Source organism: Phoca vitulina, unplaced genomic scaffold (assembly GCF_004348235.1).
Source record: "Phoca vitulina isolate PV1807 unplaced genomic scaffold, GSC_HSeal_1.0 scaffold9, whole genome shotgun sequence".
NCBI classification, from domain to species: Eukaryota; Metazoa; Chordata; class Mammalia; order Carnivora; family Phocidae; genus Phoca; species Phoca vitulina.
The window spans coordinates 17572087-17593933 of record NW_022589712.1 but is presented as its reverse complement, the minus strand read 5'-3'; the positions used below and the strand labels follow the sequence as shown (position 1 = coordinate 17593933).

Genomic DNA, 21847 nt, shown 5'->3' with positions numbered 1-21847 from the left:
GAAACAAATCCACTATCTACTTCTTAAATCTAACTAAAGCTAACATTTTGGCACATTTGCTTCAATTCTGTTTTAAAGAACTACAAAGAACCATTGCAAGCTCATTGAAAAGGCCGGCTATCCAAGAATCCCATTCCCTTTCCTCTTCCTTCCCGAGGTTATTCTTCCTCCCTGTGTGTATGTGAGATGGGGGAGGGCTTCAGGTCCAAGTTCAGGTCATGCCCACACAGGGTTTCAGCCCCCGAACCCAGTCCTCTGAGCTTATTTGACTGTGAGAATTTTCATGGTCCCAGCTCACCTTCTTTCTTCTCCTTTGTACCTTGGCATTCATGCTAGTTAGTGGGGGAGAGGGTGTGGCCTTGAATCTGCCATTCCATCTAAGACCTCTCCCTAATCAAAGAGGGCAAGTTACTTGCTCAATACTGGCTTTTAGTGTGAGGGACTTTTCCTAAACTTGATAGTTGGGGTCCTGCTAAGTAGCTGCTGAATGGATCTTTCAGGAAGTGACCATAGCCCCTCGACGTAGGCCTCAGGACCGTATCCTCTGAACTGGCTTTCAGGCACCCCGGCTGTGTCGGATGAGGCTGGCAGCCCCAGAGATGCAGACACAGTCTGCATCTTCATACAGTGACGGGGACAAGCGTTCTCTTTCATTCCCGTCGGTCAGCACTTTGGAGTGTGTTTTGGCTGAGGGGGTACGCCGAACTGTCTCGCTAAGGACAAGCTACATTGATTCCTCTTCCTGGGTTGTAACTGATAGCTCAAAGCCCTCATTTTACACGTATCATTTTCCTAAATAACATACTAGACGAGGACAAAGGCCACTTCAAATCCACAGGCTCTTCCACATAATGAGGATAACACTCTAGAATGTTCTACTTTGTGTGTGGGGGTGGGTGAAGGTTTTGCTGTTGTGCTTCCAATTAATTTTTCATTAGTCACTTAAAAAATAGCACTTCTTAATTTGGGATTCTACTTTAAGGGCTTCCTCTGCCAGGAGTCGTGTGAGAAATGCCAACAGGAAGTGGAGAGTGGGCAGGAGGGACAGTTGGTCCGTGGCGGAATGGTGGTCATCTGCCTTCCTACCGTACATTTTTTAATGACCTGAGAAACGGCATCAGATTTCTGGTTTTTTTATTTTTTCCTTATGTATGTGGTCGGGGGAGGGGCAGTGAAGAGAAAGGAAAATAAATTAAAGCCATTTATGCAGAAAATGTTTTCTTGGTTTCTGTTTTATGTGACCAAGTACTTTCTCTGCATGATACAAAGATGTTCTTCCTAACCTCGCTCCCATGAAGGCCTTATGTGCCCTCTTCATAGAATGTGCAGGTGATGTGACTGAGTGATGAAGGGCGCCCCCCCACCCCCCGACCTTATTTCCCAGGGGATTGACTTGAGGCACTTTCCCTGGACAGAAACACCAGGTACTTCTCTCTAAGGGTTCTTTCAGTCACCCAGTCACCCATCTGAAGAGTGTTCATGACTCAGTGTCCAAGTGAGGGGGCTTCCTGAACTTGCCCTGTCTGAACCTTTGTGTACAGGGAATAGAAATGCTGACCCCAAACAAAGGGAGGGGGCAAAAAGGAAAGAAAAGCTCCTAACACACAACAAAAACAGAAGGATTTAACCTGTGTCCCCCCATTCGTGAGCCTTACTCCTGTTGAGAGACTACAAGAACCAGCGCTTATCACCAAGACCTAAGAACGCTCCCAGATTGTAATGAAATTCAGTGTTTCATTTACCACTTACTTTCACATTGGCTTCCAAATTGGGAAAGCTGGTGACAAATAACTTCAGTGCTCTGAATTCTCCCGCTTCCTGACTGGCCTGAACCCGGAGTCATCCTCCGGGTAACTTAAAAGACATTGACGACCTGCGACTCCATACTCTCCCTCTGAGTTTATCATCATGGTATACTTTATAGAAAATGTGTTCTGATCTCATCCGTTCATTTTTATTTCATTCACTTTAAAAGAGCTCTCTTCCAGAAGTTCAAGGCTTAAAAATGTATGGGGATAGCAGGATAAAATCAGGATTTGGTTGACTTTGAAACCTCTGCTTTTCCTTCCCCTTATGATTCCATGCTGTGTGTTCACCTTCTTTAGGTAACAGCGACCAGTCAGGATCCCAGGAGAAGCTGCTGGCGGACAGCCAGGGCCTGAGTGGATGCTCTCCGCGAGACTCAGGATGCTATGAAAGCAGTGAGAACCTGGAACACGGTAATGTCCACACAGATAATTATGAGTGCGCCTTAATATGCAAGCCACTTGGGTCATTTATGAGTCCTTTTCTTCCTAAGCCTGAGCCATGCTTTTGGGGATACTGGCAATAGGGAGAAGAATTTTTCCAGGATTACTGGTGCTTAATTAAGATTCTTAAAAGGACTGAACATCTCTCAAGAAACTAGGCAACGGACGTTTTTGAGAAACGAGTCTTCCATCCCAGTTTGCACATAAATGAGAGTTTAAGACACTTGTGTGTCAAAGATAGGACCCTCAACTTCCCGTTGCCCTGAGGCTCTCAGCGCCTTAGCCCCAGGGTACGTCATGGGAAGGGCCGTGGGGTCTAGAACCAGAAGTCCTGGTCCTGGAGGCTTTGAAACCTGAACAGAGCATTTACAAGCCCAAGACTTTGGTCAAATGACTTCATAGCCTCTGAGCCCCCTCACCACTGAAATAGTAAATGAGTTCCTTTCTTACAGATAGTTCTAAGAGCTAAACAAAATAATGATATATTAATACCTAGCATTTGTAAAACATGGACTGCAAACTGGGCAGTGAGCCCAAGCGCGGCGGCCCTCGGTGTTGGGACGCTGCCCAGGGCAGCAGGCTTATTGGTATCTTGTGGATCATGGCTGCGCGCGCCCCTCTGCTGTACCACTGCCAGAATCCAGCTGTTCATCAAAGATGACAGTGCAAAGGCATCTAAATTCATTCCGAAATAAAGTAAAAAGACTGACTTTACCCTAACGGTCTTTGCTTCCTTTCTGTGGAAGCTACATCTCTGAATACATATAGGCTATATGATTAAATCTTAAAATACTACATTTTTGTTTTTAAAAAAAAATCTCAAAACTTCAGGCCAGCTAGACATCACCCAACTACACACATCTAATACGGTACTTCCTTGTCCCTCAGAGAGCATGACTGGGGCTCAGGGACAGTCCCCAGACTTCACATCAGTAGGCCAGGCCCACCCATGGTCTCCTCACTGGAAGGAGAATGTTTTTGCCCGTAGCTGGAGTATGGAGTGCCGGACTCACGGCAGATGACAAACGCAGTCCAAATAGGTGGTTCATAATTATACGCACATAGAAGATGTTCAGCAGATAGGTTTTGGCACCACAGGATCAGCCATAAATTTCACTTTGAAAAGCAGCACGACAGGATGCGAGCAAGGTACAAAACTGCCAGAAGTCCACAGCTCACGCCACAAAGCACTGCAAAAGCAAGATGTTTTCAAAATAGATGTGACTTTTTTTTTTTTTTTCATCTTTTCTGTCTGGTCCACTTGACAGTTAAGAACATGGTATCTCCGCGCCCCCCCCTCCCCTTGCTTATTCAAATCTTAAACCAAGCTGTTCTGGTTCCCACTAGGGAAGTATTTCCCTTGACCGCAGAGATGAATGTGAGGTGTGTTTAAAGGAGCCCATGCCTGTCAGGCAGCCCGTAAGCCCCGCTGGTCTGGGGCGTCTTTGCCCTGAGCCACCCCTACATTTCAGCTTTGATCTTTTTATAAATGAGGCGTCATTAAAAAGGATACTCTCGCTTTGAAAATACCTGATTTGAAAGTACAATCTTCTGAAAAAGGAGGATTCTGTTACCATGATGGCCTCGGCAATAATCGCTTCCTGTCTGACTTTCCTCCCTCCTAGTCGTTAGTCTCCGCTCCTCCCGACTGCTGTGTGAGGCAAATAAACTGCATCCAAAATACCTGCAGCTGTAAAACCTAAATTGTGTGTCTCCTATGTCCTTGTCTCTTCACAGTAAAAACCAGCATTTGAGTGCTGGGAGCTATTAGGTCCTTAAGGAAAACAGTTTACCAGGTAGGCCATCCATCAGGGTCACAAAAGCAGCAGTACTGGAAACGCCCCCGCGGTATGGCCTGAGTGCGGAGCAGTTACTGAGACAGAGGGTGAGCTGAAGGCTACGCGTCTTGTTTCCTCCCTGTCCTAACGGGGAGGCAGTCAGTAGGGAATTTCAGGAAGCGTCCGGGTCTCAGGCGGCTTACGTGGAGTGGGGTCCGGTGCATCCCCTTTTTACCACAGGTGGCTTGGGCTTCCTGTTGTGGCCCCCAGACTCCTCCTATTAAGCAAGATGAGAGACAGCAGTAAAGGGTCCCCTGAAGTTCTGTCGAACACATGAAGACCATCGTGAAAAATGCCCAGGGTTGATAGTTTCTGGCTGTCGTTGGAATCCTATCAAGTAGCCCATGCGTTAAAATATTGAGCACCCACTGAAGCAAAGCTTTTTAAACTGCAGGTTGCAGTTTCATTAGTGGATTGTAAAATCAGTTTAGAGGGTCATGAACAGCAGTTCTGAAAACAGAAAATACCAGGGTGTGTTCCAAAGGTAAGACTGATAGTGTTATTGTAATCTTTGTTTCGGTGTGAATGTCTCTCTGTGCACGTGAGTGTACTGGCTGAATGTAAAATGTGTTTCTTACTGTAGGTCAGAATTTAAACAAATAGTTTGCGAGCCATTATGGGCTCTCAAACCAGGGCGGGGGGGCAGACTTTAAGGAGGTACTCACTCTCAGGTACTCACCTGTACCTGCCTGACCCGGACAGCAGTCACCTCCACCAGTGCCCCTAGGCGCTTTGCTCACCTCACCCTAATCCCAATCTGATGAGCATTTTGGGGACCTCAAAATTTGATCCATGAACTCTGCCGAAGTGTTTTATCAATTTGGGAAGATAGTGGTTCTCCCGAAACCCTAGTGTTACAGCAGCCTCAGTTAAAATGGGACTGAAAAACCCACCTAGAGGACTTCTGGGAAGATGGCAGAGTAGGAGGATCCTGAGCTCCCCTTGTCCCATGCACACAACTTAGGTAACAGCCACATCAGTGCATCCAACCAGAAAATAATCCAAATATGGGCAAAACAGACTTTCCAGTTAACTGTCGAGAGAAGGACATATTAAAAAGGTAGGAGGGGTGGAGACATGGTCAGGAACCAAACTCCTGGCGAGACTAACCACAAACAAGAGGGACACCAAATGCACCAGAGAACAGACCCCACACCAGGCACCCCTAGGCACGGGGGATCAGCAATGAAAGATGGCTTTGAAAACCAGTGGGTCTCGAGTTTGTGGGTTTTTAATAACCAGCTGGGCTTAACTCCAGGTACTTCGAAAAATCAGTGGCTCAGCTCCAAGAGGGCCGAGGGGGATAGGAAATAGTCCTCACTCTTTCTTAAAGAGCTCGCATAACAAGCCTGCTGAGATACGGCATAGAAGCAGCAGTCTGAAAAGCACCTGGGGTAATCTCAGAATGGGTGCTGGAGGGACAGGGATCTTTAGGAGACTTCTCTAAGAACAAAAGAGCCAGCTGGTGCCATCACCTCCACCCTCACCTGGACCACCTGCAGGAAACAGGGTGAACACTCTCCACCTACCTTGCTAACACCACATACCCTGCCCCCGTGTTCTCCTGTGGACTTGCCCCATCCAAACCACCTCAGTTGGCAGGACTCCCTCCAAAGCAGATCTTGCCAGGTCTCATCCTAGAAGCAGCCCTGGCAGGGACTGCGGTCTCTCCCAAGTGACTCCTGCCTCGCAGAGAGAGAAGATAACCACACACCGCAGTATACTCAGTCCCAGCAGCCAAACCTTATAACCAGCAGTGCGGGGTGAGCGCCCTGTGGATCAGTGGAGCAATGCATCTGCAGCGCTGGCAAGCATCTGGCCTGAATGCCAGCCCTGCCCACCAACAGAAGCTTCTCAGGACAACACAGGGAGAACCCCTGCCGCTGAGCATGACAGCAGCCCTTGCAAGTGGGCTGAGGACAGGCATCTGGTCTGCCTGCAGACACCACCCAGCTGCAAGCCCACGACCACCCCAGGCCGACTCTTAGCATAGGGATCAAACCCAGCCCACAACGGCCGACTGGACTGAAGGCAAATGAGGCTCAGCACAACAGCAGGGTAGGGTACACGCAGTCCACACAGAAGACTGTCAAATAAGACACCCCTGAAGCTCCTGGTTGAGGTGAACAGGGGACCACAGGCCTCTTCTTCATAAGGCTACATCAGGAGACATAACTGACTTTCCCTAATAAGAAACGAATGCAGAGTTAGATAAAATAAGGAGACCGAAGAATATGTCCCAAATGAAAGAACAGGACAAAACCACAGCCAAAGAGCTAAATGAAACAGATAAGCAATATACCTGATGAAGAATTCAAAATAATGGTCATAAAGATACTTACTAGATTTGAGAAGAGTGGAGGATCTCAGACCTTCAACAAAGATAGAAAATATGAAAAAGAACCAATCAGGGATGAACTCAGTAACTGAAATTAAAAACACACTAGAAGCAATCAGCAGTAGATTAGAGGAGGCAGAGAATGGATCAGCAAGCTGGAAGACAGTACTGGAAAGCAACCAGGCTGAACATCAAAAAGACAAAGGAAAAAGGAGAATAGGTTAATGGAACTCAGGGACATAATCAAGCGTAGTAACTTCGCACTAGAGGGATCCCAGAAGGAGAGAGAAGAGGGGGGCAGAAAGTTGATTTTAAGAAATAATAGCTGTGGGGCGCCTGGGTGGCTCAGTCGGTTAAGCGTCTGCCTTCGGCTGAGGTCATGATCTCCAGGTCCTGGGATCGAGCCCCACATTGGGCTCCCTGGAGCTCAATGGTGAGTCTGCTTCTCCCTCTACCTCTGTGATCTCTCTTGCTCTCACTCTCTCTCTAGTAATAAATTAAAAACAAAACAAAAAAAAAAAAAAAGAAGAAAGAAATAATAGCTGAAAACTTCCCTAAAGTGGGGAAGGAAACAGACATCCAGATCCAGGAGGCAGAGACAGCCCCCAACAAAATCAGTCCAAGGAGGTCCACACCAAGACACATAATAATTGGCAAAAAAATAGTGACAACGAGAATTTTTAAAGCAGCACGAGAGAACAGTTAACATATAAGGAAAACCCCGTAAGGCTGTATCAGCTGATTTTTCAGCAGAAACATTGCAGGGGCCAGAAGGGAGTGGCAGGATATATTCAAAATGCTGAAAGGGAAAAAACAAAAACTTGCAACCAAGAATACCCTACCCGGCAAGGCTATTATTCAGAACAGAGGAGAGAGAAAGCATTTCCCAAACAGAAATTAAAGGAGTTCATCACCACTAAACCAGCCTTACAAGAAACACTAAAGGGAATTCTTTTAGTGGAAAGGAAACACCCTAATCAGGAGTAAGAAAATTATGAAAGGAAAAAATTTCACAGGAAAATACAAACATAAAAGTAGATCAATCACAAAACCAGTATGGAGGTTAAAGCACAAAAGCAGTAAAATCAATTGTATCTATAAAAATCAGTCAAGTGATTCACAAAATAAGATGTAAAGTATGACATCATATACATAAAACATGGGGGTGGGGGGAAAACATGGGGTTGGGGGGGCAAGTAAAAATTTAGTACTTTTAGAATGATTTCAAACTTAAGTGACCATCAACTTAATATAGACTGTTATGTGCACAGGAAGTTATATATCAAACTAATGGTAACCACAAATCAAAAACCTGTAATAGATATGTAAAAATAAGGGAAAGGAATCCAGGCATATCACTAGAGAAGGCTATCAAAGCACAAGGGAAGAGATTAAGAGAAGAAAGAAACAGAGAACCAAAACAACTGTAAAACAAGTAACAAAATGGCAATAAGTACATACTTAATAATTACTTTGGGGTGTTTTGTTTTTTAAAGATTTTACTTAGAGCACGCAAGAGCAAGCACAAGTGGGTGAGGGGCAGAGGGAGAAGCAGACTCTCCCCTGAGTAGGGAGCCCAACATGGGGCTCGATCCTGGGACTCTGGGATCATGACCTTAGCCGAAGGCACACACTTAACCGACTGAGCCACCCAGGCACTCCAGTAATTACTTTGAACGTAAACGGACTAAATTCTCCAATCAAAGACATGGGGTGACGGAAAAAAGCCAAGACCCATCTATATGCTACCTACAAGAGATTTATTTCAGACCTAGACACATACAGAGTGAAAGCGAAAGGATAGAAAAACATTTACCGTGCAAATGGAAGTGAAAAGAAAGCTGGTGTAGCAATATTTATATTGGAACAAATAGACTTTAAAATGAACGGTGTAACAAGAGACAAAGAAGAACACTACATAATGATAAAGGGAACAGTCCAGTAAGAGGATATAACAATTGTAGAAATATATCCACCCAAAGTGGAAGCACCGGAATCTATAAAGCAATATTAACAGACATAAAGGAAGAAATGGGCAGTAATACAATAATAGTAGGGGACTTGAACAACCTACTTACATCGATGCATAGATCATTTAGACAGAAAATCAACAAGGAAACAGTGGCTTTGAATGACACATTGGATCAGATGGACCTAAAAGATATATTCAAAACATTCCACCCAAAAACAGAATACACATTCAAGTGCACATGGAACATTTTCCAGAAGAGATCACATGTTAGGCCACAAAACAAGTCTCAACAAATTCAAAAAGGTTGAAATGATTTCAGGCATTTTTTCCAACCACAAAGGTATGAAACTAGAAATCAACCACAAAAAATCTGGAAAGAGCACAAATACATGAAAGCTAAATAACATGCTATTAAACAAAGAATGGGTCAACCAAGAAATCAAAGAGGAAATCAACAAATACATAGAGACAAATGAAAATGAAAACACAGTGGTCCAAAATCTTTGGGATGCAGCAAAAGCTGTTCTAAGAGGGGAGTTTATAGCAACACAGCCCTACCTCAAGAAGCAGGAAAAATCTCCGATATCCTAACCTTATATCTAAAGGAGCTAGACAAAGAGGAAGAAAGCCCAAAGCCAGTACAGAAAGCAAAGGTTAGAGCAGAAATAAATGAAATAGAGACTAAAAAAATGGAACAGATGAATCAGGAGCTGGTTCTTTGAAAAGATCAGGAAAATTGATAAATCTTTAGCCAGACTCAACAAAAAGGACTCAAATCAGAAATGAAGGAGAAAGAACTGACACCACAGAAATACAACAGATGAGAGAATATTATGAAAAATTATATGCCAACAAATTGGACAACCTAGAAGAAATGGGTAAGTTCCTAGAAACCTAACCTTCCAAGACTGAATCAGGAAGAAATAGAAAATCTGAACAGACCACTTACTAGCAGTGCAACTGGAAGGCAGTTTTGCTCACCACTACACCATCAACAATGCCACTAGCAATGACATTGAATCCGTAATTAAAAAAACTCTCAACAAGGGGCGCTTGGGTGGCTCAGTCTGTTAAGCATCTGACTCTCGATTTCGGCTCAGGTCATGATCTCAGGGTTGTGAGATCGAGCCCTGCGTGGGCCTCCATGCTGAGCGTGGAGCCTGCTTAAGATTCTCTCTTTCCCTCCCTCCCTGACTTGCACATGTCCAGGTGCTCTATCTCTAAAAAAATAATAATAATTAAAAAAAAAAAAACCAGACTCTCAACCAAAAAATGTCCAGGACCAGATGGCTTCACAGGTGAATTCTACCAAACATTTAAAGAAAAGTAGGGGTACCTGGGTGACTCAGTTGGTTAAGCATCCAGCTCTTGCTTTCAGCTCAGGTCCTGATCCTCGGGGTGGTGGGACTGATCCCTGAGTCAGGTTCCATGCTCAGAGGGGAGTCGGCTTCTCTCCATCCGCCCCTCCCTCCACTCACACTCTCTTTCTCTCTAAAATAAATAAATCTTTAAAAAATATTAAAAACATAATTACCACATGATCCAGTAATTTCACCACTGGGTATTTACCCAAAGAAAAGAAAATGAAAACACTAATTTGAAAATATATATGTACTCCTATGTTTATTGCAGGATTATTTATAATAGCCAAGATATCGAAGCAGCCCATGTCCACTGATGGATAAAGAAGATGTGCTATGTATGCACAAGGCAATCTTACTCCGCCATAAAAAAAGAATAAAATCTTGCCATTTGCAGCAACATGAATGGACCTAAAGGGTATAATGCCAAGTGAGATAAATCGGAGAAAGACAAATACCATATGATTTCACTCACATGTGGAATTTAAGAAACAAAATGAACAAGAGAGAGACTGTTAAGTACAGAGAACAAAGGGGAGGTGGGTGGGGGGATGGGTGGAAGAGCTAAAGGGGGTAAAGAGTACACTTGAGCGCTGAGAAACGCACGGAATTGTTGAATCATTGTACTGTGCACCTGAAACTAACAGAACACTGTGTGGGAACTATGCGGGAACACTAGAAAACCTGCCACTGGAGCGCTGGGGCACAGCGATCCCCGAGTTCCAGTAAACGTCTAAGTCCTCCTGTAAGTCCTGAAGGTTATTTTCTTTCCTGTTAATAACCTTTCCACATCCAAACATTTTCAGGAATTTCATTCTCCAAACTGTTTTTGGATTGGTAAGGATTTCACAGATAACATTGGCCGACTTAATGCTCAAAAGAATCCAGGTGCACCTGCTGAGGAACGATAGAAGCTGGCAAACCATACTTCACCTGCAAGGTGAACTCAGGGATCTTTCCAGTATAAGTAAAATGTGGTAGTGTAATCTATACACACAGCTTCTGTTAACAGTTAAAGGGAAGGAAAGCCATATATCTAAAATTTACACTAAAACGGTTTTAAGAATTCTCTATTTTAACCAATTTTTACACTGTATGTTTAGCAGGATATGCTTTATGAAGAACTATTCCCCCTTTCCATTTTATCTATGATAACTAATAAAATGGGACCATGGTCAGTATACTTAGGAGTAACAATGGGCTAACATTCTCCATGTAACAATGAAATAATAACCTATAATGCTTAGCATGTTGCTAACGCGCGGGCGGATGGGCTCTGAGGCCTCACGTTATCATACGTAAGGGAGGACCGAGGCCATTTGACCACGCCCCTGCCTTGCCAAGTGCAAAATACTTAACATGTTGAATTGTGTCTGATTTAAAAGGATGGGGCCGGGGCACCTGGGTGGCTCAGTCATTAAGCGTCTGCCTTCGGCTCAGGTCATGATCCCAGGGTCCTGGGATCGAGCCCCGAATCGGGCTCCCTGCGCTGCGGGAAGCCTGCTTCCCCTCTCACGCTCCCCCTGCTTGTGTTCCCTCTCTCGCTCTGTCAAATAAATAAATAAAATCTTAAAAAAATAAAAAAGGATGGGGCCATTAGTAAGTCTGGTTGAGGTGGCTCCCATTCTTATTCATCCGTCTTAGTGTCTGGATTTAGGCCTGACATCATACATCAGTTTGGAATTAGAGGGAGTTTGGTAGAAAACTGGAGTCCTGGAAGGAACCTCATTTTCTCTGCTGATAATGGCCAACCCAGTAGTAATGTCACGGTGCCCTGGCCTTTTCTCCTTGTTCCCTTTCCCTCAGCTGTACAGCACGCACACAGAGGTTTTATGAGAGAATGTCTTTCATTTACCCAAAAGTATCCATATCCAGGTTCTTAGAGTAGGCACCATCCCTACTCCTTCCTAATCAAATCCATCCACCACCCGATGTCTCCTTATTGCTTTTTTATTGAAAGGCCGAGATTGCTTAATGGGGAGATGTCAAAATTCTAAATTAAAATATTTCATTAGAAATGTTTACTGAAATAATAGGCCAGGAAGAAAGCCTTTAGTTACAAGATAGTGGTCTTTTGGAGATTACAGCCTGCCATTGCTTTGTACCTTCCAAACCTGACGTGGGTTTAAAATTTTTATCTTTTTCTGTCGGCCTGGAATAGTAGGATCATCTGGGGTGTTCTCAGGCATTTCAACCCATCGTCAAAACATACATCAAACATGGGATTAACCAAAATATAGCAAAGGAGTTAATTATGGGGTGTATGCGTGTGTGTTAAAAGTACTGATGAAAACTAAGCATTTAGCACAGGGCCTGACCACACAAAGTAAATTCTCGGTAAAGCTTATCAAGCAATACTAGCAGGTGACCTCCACTAACAACCATCAAATTAGTAGATGATGTCTGGTTAGTAAGTTCAGTTATCAGCCTGACAACTGATTTTAATCAGGGTTGTTGCTCCCCTGGAAATTAGAACCATATCAGTATTTTATAGATTGTCTCAGGCAAAATACTCAGAGAAGCTTGTTTACTTACTTGTACCAAGGTTGGTTGACTTGTTTCAAGGATGCATTTACTTCACAGACACCAACAAACCAGCAAGAGGGGAGAGCTTAGCGGGAGGTGTACTTTGAGAGTTCCGTGGTCACCAGTGAACGTTAGGGGGGCACTGATGGAATTCAATCCACCGGCCCTTCGCAGCCCTGATCTCCGGAAATTGTCCTCCCTAAACAGAAATCCCGTCGTGGTTTCTAAACGGGGTACTACGGATGATCAAACTCTTCTACACTGATTGCAGCTAGGAGCAGACATTAGGCCTAGATTTATTTTACTGCCTGACACAGCCTATTTCTTTTCCTCGTGACAATTTCAGTCTCTACGAGTCCATTAATAAATCTGAGAATTCTTTCTAAAAATAAAAACGGGGCCATAATAACCCTATCTCACCCAATGTCATAAGTAGTGATTTTCCTGTCCTTAGTATAATTCAACAATGGGACACACAAGTTGGAGATTTCAGTTACGTCAGCACGTCTTTACACATTAGTTTGATTGATTTGTTGTTTTTTTTAAAACGACTGTAAAATATTTCCTGTCTCACAGGCAAGAGTCGGAAGCCTGGCCTTCTCTCTGTCAAGTCGTCGGCGGAGTCCAGCTTAAAGGCTTTCAACAGGAACGAGCTGGGCAACTACCCAACCCTGCCTTTAACGAAGTCCGCCGACGCCCTGAAGCAGGGGGAGGCGGCCAGGCTGGGCACTGGTCTTACCCCGCACGCTTCCAAGTGCTGTGAGCAGCCGTGGGGCGCTGGTTTGAACCAAAACCGAAGAAGCCTCCCTGTTTCCATCTGTCGGAGCTGTGAGACCCTGGAGGGCCCCCAGACTGTGGAGACTTGGCCCCGATCCCACTCCCTGGATGACCTTCAAGGAGAGCCTGCTGCTGAGAAGGATGTGCCTGGCGAGGTGACGGACCCCTCCCCTCAGACTGTACCACAAGTGCCACAGAAGACAACCCCCTCCGTTGCAAAGGTTCCAAGCCCCAAACGAGGTCCTGCTGTTGACCATGCACTGCTACTGACCCAAAGCAAGAGATGTCCTGAGCCTCCGAAGACAGCTACTAAGAAACCGGATGGCCCCATAGCCTCTTCGCGTGGCGCATCACCTCCTCCGTGTTGGCCCAAAAACTACGATGCTCAGCCTCCTGGAGTTAAACACACTTTAACGAGGACGCCTCTGGAGGGTCACAGGAAAGGACTCGATTTTGAAGGCACATATTCCCCCCCGGGCACCAAAGAAGGCCTAGATGCCGAGCAGAGGGGCCCCGAGGCAAGAGCACAGGCAAAGCATCCTGCCCAGCCTCCGCCCGTTCCTGCCAAGAAGAGCCGCGAGCGCCTGGCCAACGGACTGCACCCTAGCCCTCCTGGCCCCGATGCGCCAAGCCTGCCCGCCAAGAGGGGCAGCCCCGGTGACTGTCACTCGCCTCCGGCTTCCAGGCCTCCCTCGGGACAGGAGCCTGGCAGCCCCCCGAGCGCAAGACCACCGCCCTGGCTCTCCGAGCTCCCGGGGAGCACAAGCCTCCAGGAGCATGGCGTGAAGCTGGGCCCGGCTCTGACCAGGAAGATCTCCTGCGCTCGGGGAGTGGATCTGGAGATGCTCACGGAAAACAAGTTACGAGCTGAAGGCATCGATCTCACCGAGGAGCCATATTCGGATAAGGTACCGAAGGCCTTACGGGCCTCTGCTTCTTTAAGTCAGGCAGCCAGGTGGGAAGAGCCGCCCAGGGACCCCACGGAGCCCGCCTGGCTGCAGGGGCCCTGCTGACGGTGGGGGGTGGGGGGGCGTCAAGCCGGGCCCTCTGCTGCCAGGTGCCAGGTGCTGGGATGAATGGGAGCCATGTCCAGGTGAAACACAAATACAGCCTTGGACTTCTCCTTTCTCTTTTTTTCCCCTCTTCTTTTGCTTATTTTTAATTTCTGGCGGCCGTACTTTGCAGGGAGGGCTATCAAGCAGGACTACAACTGGTTCCAGAAAGGGCTGGCTTAGTGGACAGTCCTAAATTGCAGTTTCCATGTTTTATTGAACCTGTATGTTTGTAGATGTTAACCAATCCCCATTTCATTTCCTGTTTGTAAAATGGGATTAATAATCTGCATAACTACCTTCTGCAGGTATTATTAGGAGCAAATAAATGTGAACACACTTTGAAAATTACAGAACCCCTTTCAGATGTAATTATATCGTATAGTTATCTGTGTGAGTAACGGGGAATGATTATGAGATCTCCCACTGTACCAAAAACACTGCGAAAACTCATTTAAACTCATATAATGAAAACTCATTGCTTATTTGGAAAAAAAAAAAAGAGTAGATCTACCGATACCAAAATGATTTTGAAGACAAATGATAATAGATGTAGCTGTACATTATTCCTAGAAATGCGTACTCTGTGATAATGCATTCCTGGGAGTCCTGGTTATAAAATTCTTTGGACCACAAATGCCTTACAGTACGATCCTCCACCCCTTGCTCCTCCTCCGTGATACTCAGTGAACAGACCCCTCAGAATGGAAAGCAGTGAGAACTGTTCTGTACATAAGTGCCGGCCTCAGTCCTGGTGGTGTAAAAGAGGTGCGACACAACAGTGGGCTCCCGGTAGGGCGCACGTGTGCCCTGCTCCCCCGCAGCTTAGGAGACCGCAAGATGATCCGCTGGAGTGAGGTGAGGTCCTTGGCTCAGATAATACAAGATTATTATGTTCCGCTTTACTTAACGTTTCAAAACATTTTCCTAGAGCTCATCAGCACCAGAAGGATCAAAGTGTAAACACATTCTCTCTAAAACATCCATCCTGACTACAGATATATTCACTTCAAATGAAAACTCGGTGATGCTTTCCAGTAGCTACTGGTGCCTTGTGTTTGCTGCTGTTGAAGAAAAAATCCCCTGCATTCCTTGATGCCACGTGTTTGTCCCCCCTGCAGCACGGCCGCTGTGGGATCCCTGAAGCCCTGGTGCAGAGATACGCCGAGGACTTAGATCAGCCCGAGAGGGACGTCGCCACCAACATGGACCAGATCCGCGTGAAGCTACTGCGGAAGCAGCACCGCATGGCGGTGAGCGGCGGGCGCTCGGGGTCCCCCCCCACCCCGAGCTTGGCTTTTGAGTCCATTTAGTTAGAGCACTGAATGATGAGCATGCTGGCAACCACTAAGTAGGCCTGGGCTCACGGCTGCTAGCAAAAGGAGACACCTGGAGGGAAAGGAGTACATAGCCTACAGTTTTAAAAATACAGTTTTGGAAAGAAGGAAAAATGAAAATGATCCATAATCCTAGCACTATGAAAAAGTTTTTAAAAATCTTGTCTAGTCAGTTCTCTGCACATAACAATAAATGTAGTTTTGAAACCCGTTTTCAGTGATCAGATCATGAATGTTACTAAACATTCATTTGTCTTATCAATATGTCAAAATGCTCTAGTAAATGTACCCTCATTTAGCCAATCCTCTATTGTTGAAACATTTAAATTTTTCCCCAACTTATTATTTCAAAAAATGTAGTAAAGAACTCCCACAGACTCCCAAGGTTAATTTCTGAGTATATATATTGCTTTAAGGGGGTTTGCTTACACAAGTCTGCACAAGATCTCAGGGGATTTGCACACTTGTTAGTAGACCACCTTCCTGAGAGAGCAGTACTTGGTCTTTTCACAAGTTGAGTGTAAATGTCCATTTCCCTGCCCTAGCCAACACTTGGTATTATTGTAATTTCTTTATAACTACATTGATGAAATATTTAATTTTCTGGTTAATGTAGATTCAAAGTACAGTGGAAAATCTGTTTTATAAAAACTCTGCCCACGGAGTGTCTTGCCTGCCACACTACCACACGGCCTGCCTCTTGAAGCACCCAGGGATTTCCTTGACGAGCAGGTCACCAGGAGACAAAATAGCAGGGTCTAGAAATGCTTACAGTTTGGAGACTTGGGGACATTCTTAGGGTTAGATCTAATTCCAAGTACTTTCTAGAACCTGAAAAACTTCCTTGAAGATATGTCTCACCTCTGAGAAGCTGAGAAAGAATTCTTGAGGCTCCTCTTGGTCTTTGACATCTCATGGCCCGAGTACTTTCTAATAGTCTGGCAGGGTAGGATTGGAGTCGTGTTCCTTTTGGGTATAGAAGGAGCCCTCCGGCAGCCTATGTCAGGTCTTTATAAAATTGCTTTCTTTATTTGTCCAGATCCCAAGTGGTGGGCTCACAGAAATCTGTAGAAAGCCCCTCTCTCCCGGATGCGTTTCGTCTGTGTCAGACTGGCTGGTCTCCATCGGTCTGCCCATGTACACCAGCGCTCTCACCGAAGCCGGGTTCAGCACACTGGGCCAAGTGCCTTCTCTGTCCCACACTTGCCTTCAGGAGGCCGGCATCACGGAGGAGAGACACATAAGCAAGCTCGTGTCTGCAGCCAGACTCTTCAAACTGCCACCAGGCCCCGAGGCCATGTAGCCAGGCCCGTAACAGAGCTCCCTGGACCAGAGCCACCCTTTCACTGTGCTTATGCTAATGCAATTCCTCCTCCTCGGGACATGCAGACCAGATCCAGAAGAAAGGCCTAGTGTATGGCCACACAGAGCACGAAACCTTGGCACAGGACTGATGACCCTCTCTTCTCCAGAAAAGCCCCCTTGAGGAAATTGGTGTGGTTCTCTTTGACCCCCAAAGAAAAGACAAGCACTTATTTTTATTTTCAGAACACAGAAGAACCAGGATGCCAACTTGCCACACATGCTGTGCCTCCAGTCTGTCTTGGTGCGCTGGGAGAGGGCTGGGAGCAGAGGGAGGGGCAGCCGGTTTCGTTTCTGAGAACGCCTTTGCCCTTCCGTCTGTCACCCTGCAGGATACCTGAGGGCCAGACGGGCTTTAGCTAGGCCAAAGTGACAGACTCGGGAGTTCATTGTACACTATTGACCATGCCTGTTTGTTCAAAAGTAAGAAAATCTGGCTGCACTAGGGAAAAAAAGAAAAAGTCCTATTCTCCTTCAAGTAAACAAGAGACATTTTAATAATTGCTTTCTAGCAATCAGCTTTTATTTGCCTTAATATAAGCTTTGAAGCAGTTATCCTAGTGTTCACTACCCTGTAACCATAGTTTCCAATTTTCAGCTTAGACTGCCATCTAACATGTGAGATGTTTTCCGCAAAAAAAACAAAACAAAAATGGGCTTTTCTAATTGCCTCACTCTAACATGGCTCATTTTGTAGGGGTTTATCAGGCACAAAGTTCATGTTGGCTTTCAGTTTTTACACTAACCACAGATCCAGTAAGAAGCTATCTGAAATTCCGAGATCAGGTGTGTATGTGAGTGTGCATGCATGTGCGTGCGTGTGTGTGTGTATAGTAACTACCTTCACTTTAATCAGTTTAGTTTTGTTTACCACGTTGGTCATCGAGCTGCAGTATTGACTTGGACTCCTGACCACGTCCATCCCAAAATTCAGTTGTCAGCTAACAGATTAGCTTTGCAAAGTCATTGTAAGGTTGAATATTTCAGAAAGATGTTTTTAAAAGGGAAGCAGTTTATAAGATATTTTAAAAGGTTTTTTTTTTTTCCAATTTTATAATTCAGATATCGTTCTCCTTCCTTATTGAGATTAATTCTTTTAATTTGGATGAAAGTTCATTTTGGAGCCAGACAAACCACGTTAGCCATGTATTAAGTTAACATTTGCATATTTTCAATTGTTTTCCAACTGACTGTAGTGTTTTCCATCCTCTTTTAGTCTGGTGTCTGATTTTTCTAGCACATAGAAATTTAGGCAACTAAATTAAGGTTTCTGTTGCTTACTAAATGAGTTTCCTTTACATTCTTAATCATGAGAACTATTTTAAGCACTGAATGTGATCATTTACAATAGAAACACTTTGAACACAAAGCCTTGATCAAAAGCTCTTAAACATTAATCTACTCATTAAAACGATTTCCCTCGGGGGGTGGGAGGGAGTGATTTCATTTATAAAGCCATCTTCAGCATTTGCTCTCTGTACTTGGATCCAAGTTTCTGAGGAAAGGGATGTTCTCAGGTGATATATTTTTTCATGCTTTGGTACACATTTAAAAAATAAATGTCTCTTCAACAATAATATTCACCTTCTATAAGATGCCATGTGAAGAAGTTGTGGAAATGCAGAATAAAAAGCTCAAGCTGCCAATTTTCTACTGAAATCTTAAGAACAGCCCATTTTTGCCACGTTGGGTTGTGCGCACAGCCCCCGCGGAGTGTAACTCGGCCGCAGGGCTACCTGTGACCACGCCGTGGAGGTGTGTCTCCCGCTGTGGCGGCCGTGGGTGCGAGGACACGCACTCCGCATCCTGCTGCCCAGTGCCTTGGCCTGACCTGCGATCCTGCTCATCGTTTAAGCTGACCACACCCAAGTCACGAAATCTCGGTAATAGAGGAAGAAGAGAAATCTTGTGTGAAATTTCCCAGTGTTAGTTCATTTTCAGTGTAAGATTTCCATTTCAGTAAAAGTGGCACCAGAAAAGGGAACGTTCTGGAGTTGAGTTTTTTGAGAATGCCAAACCATATTTTTGTCACTCTTCTTTGGAAGTCATCACCTTTGTATAGAAAAATCAAATTCAGGGACCATGAATGATTTTCAGCGGGAAGATCTTCCTAATAGGGGGTCTGATGAGGTTTTTACTTTATTGTGCTTTAAAAACAACAAAAAACAAAAAAAAAACTTTTTTAAATTGTTAGTATTTGTTTGGTCTTCTTTTGCTTTAAACTTTTAATTTGATCCTAGAAAAGTCTGAATGTTTGTGTGTGACATTTGACTAAGGTGGTTTTGGGGCTGCCTGTCAGAAGACAGGTGTTAGGCTTCAGCAATATCCGGTTTTAATCAGTTGCACTTGGTACAGAATGTTGAGGAAGGGTGAAAAGTGTAGTCTTTGGAAAGCACAAAAGAAACCTAGAAAGGCAGTTTGGCTCAGGTAGCTACACATCCGTTGTGTGTAATTTTTACTTTAAAGCTGTCTAGAAGAAATGCAGCCAGCCCCAACTACTATTTACATTCCCAGATAACCAAGAAGCAGATGGGTTTTCATGGCCTTCCCTTAGCAGCCCTTTTTCTCTGTCCTGATCCTTGGTGTGGGTGAAATTGGAAATTACTAGTCTATTGCAAACCAGTTCCTGACATAGCAAAATTTGCTTTCATGACTGCAGCAAAAGAAATCCGTTCACTAAGCCAGTGCTGCATGTGTGTACTGTATTATTTTCAGAAAATATAGTAGTCTGAGTCCGAGTTATCTTGATTTTAAATTGATAGAGAAAACAAACTGTCAAGCAAGTTATATAACAACTAACAACATTGCACTTTCTGTATATGAAATCAATATTTAAATAACTTATTTTTCTCCATTGCTGTTCTTAAACATTGTAAGTAGCTGTAATATACCAGTCCCAATATGTCCTTGCGATTGCTTCAGCCCAGGAAAGCTGTGTATTGTTTTAAAAATTGTAAAAATTATTGTGATGATTCACTTAGCAAAGAGAAAGGTGGACAGAAGGGTTTTCCTATGTATCAAAACTTGTCTATAATTATGTCATCTATGTACCTAGAAAAAAAATAAATTTCTTCAGCTGATGATGCCTCTTTTGTTCCTTGGTATTTCAAAGATGAACGGAGTAGAAATGACAGATAATTTACAAAGTTTATACAAACATTTGGAGACAGTTACTTCTGCCGCATCACCGTTTAAAACTCGTTAACACACACTCATTCTCTTTGCCAATTTATTGTTTTTTCCCCAAATACTGCATAATCAAATCCTAGAACCACAGCATCTTAGACCAGAAGGAATTTTGGAAGTCATCTGTAGTCTAAGGCCATCAATTTTCAAATGAAGAGCCTGAGTCCATATAGGTGGTCGACTCGCCCAGTATCATACAGTTACATGGTAACAAAACCCAAAATTTTAATTGCGAGAAAAAAATCTAGGTTGGGATATTATAGAAATTGATTGACTTGGCAAAAATAATTTTTCAATATTGGTGTATCACAATTGATACAAAAGCATTTTTAGTTAGGAGGGGCTGTGTAGTAAGAAAATTTGAGTGGGTAATACCCACACTTGAGATTAAAAAAAAAAAATCACCCTCTTCCTTCCTCCCAGCCACCTATTTCTGCCACTGCAGGTGAACAGTAGAACCTGTTTGCATATCTTTTCAGAACTGCTCCATTTACAATTATAACTGCTTATGTAGTTTTCCAAACAGGAATGATGGCATATTCTTCACACTTCTTCACCTTGATTTTACATTCACTGCATCTTGGAGATCTTTTCATGTCACAATTCCTCCATTCTCTTAAAGGCTACATAACATTGTTATGCCAATAATTTAATCACTACTCAGTGGAAGGACCGTATCTCGCAGTTACAAAAAAGCCGTTAGGAATACCCTTGTACCTATGTCACCTAGCACGTGGAATTGTGTTAAAATTACGTGTATTTTAGATTTTGATAGAATATTTTAAATCCACTGGTGGATTTCATTAAAGGAAGTTTTACCATGATGGGTTTTATTTATCTTACTCTCTACCCCCTAGTCCATTTTGTAAATGGGGATATTTCACATATTGTCAGTGTGGGGGTTCATCCGAAGCGCACTGTTTTAAAGAACCGTGAGTTTCCAAGGTTACTTATCTCACACTGACTCCTAAAATTCAGTTCAATTCAAAGAAGATACTTTTTTCTTGTGATCCCTAAGAAACCTTGACCCAACCTTGGTGGTAGGTGTTTGTTTGTTCTAGCCGCAATGCATATATGGATACTTATGTTGCATTCACTTAGAAGTTACAAAGCACATACATTTGATTAGGGCATGGAGAAAACAGAAGGGTGGCTGTCGTTCTCCAACCACGGGAACCATTCTGGAGACCTCAGAATGAAGGCTCTCTTATTCTGAGCTAGGAGGACCCACTCAGAGCACACTGTACGCAGTCCTTCCTTGCAGGATGTGTGAGCCTGAGAGGCACGATGCATACTCGCTCAGCTGTAGTCAGGACGGCAGCTTTATTTGCAAGCATCCCCCCACACACGCCCCGCCCAACACTACACCAGAGAAAGGGGATTTAGCTGTTTGCTCTCGTGCCCTTTAACAAGCACCTGAAGGTCCTAATCAAACCATGTTTGAGTCCAATGTGGAAAGACCCCGGGATGTGTGTGGGAGCCTCAGCAGTTAAGACCAAGCTGATTGGACTTTACCACCTTCCCGTTCATTCTCAACACCTGGGTAATGAATACGGTCACAGCCGTGAGAGAAATGTGTGCGAAGAGCTGTGGGAACCAGAGGAAAAACTGACTCAGTCGAGGAGAGAAAAAGGTCAGAGGAGGTAGCTAATGTGAGTTATATAACTGTGTGCCCGTGTGCTAACAGCATTAGACTCAGAAACACAAAGTCTTGAAAAGCACGAGAAAATAACTGAGAAATTATCTCCTGTATCTCCAGACTCCTGATCCACTTGCCTCTCATCCTGACTGGGTATCTTTTCCTCCATTCAATAGAACACTTGGAAAACCATCCATTGGGCCTCCTCTC

General features: G+C 44.3%; 1 protein-coding gene across 8 annotated transcripts in view; it reads left to right on the top strand.

Annotated features, from left to right (window-relative positions):
• The window catches only part of SASH1 (SAM and SH3 domain containing 1), a 245783-nt gene extending 225892 nt beyond the window's left edge, over nucleotides 1–19891 (top strand). For 7 of the 8 annotated variants that reach the window (XM_032407689.1, XM_032407691.1, XM_032407688.1 and 4 more), the window contains 4 exons: nucleotides 2106–2219; nucleotides 12861–13969; nucleotides 15235–15366; nucleotides 16490–19891. In XM_032407689.1, the coding sequence (XP_032263580.1) occupies nucleotides 2106–2219; nucleotides 12861–13969; nucleotides 15235–15366; nucleotides 16490–16753 (1619 nt within the window). In that variant the 3' untranslated portion in view covers nucleotides 16754–19891. The remainder of the gene's footprint in view (nucleotides 1–2105; nucleotides 2220–12860; nucleotides 13970–15234; nucleotides 15367–16489) is intronic. The other variant, XM_032407693.1, reaches the window with a different exon arrangement.
• The last annotated feature ends 1956 nt before the right edge of the window (nucleotides 19892–21847 follow it).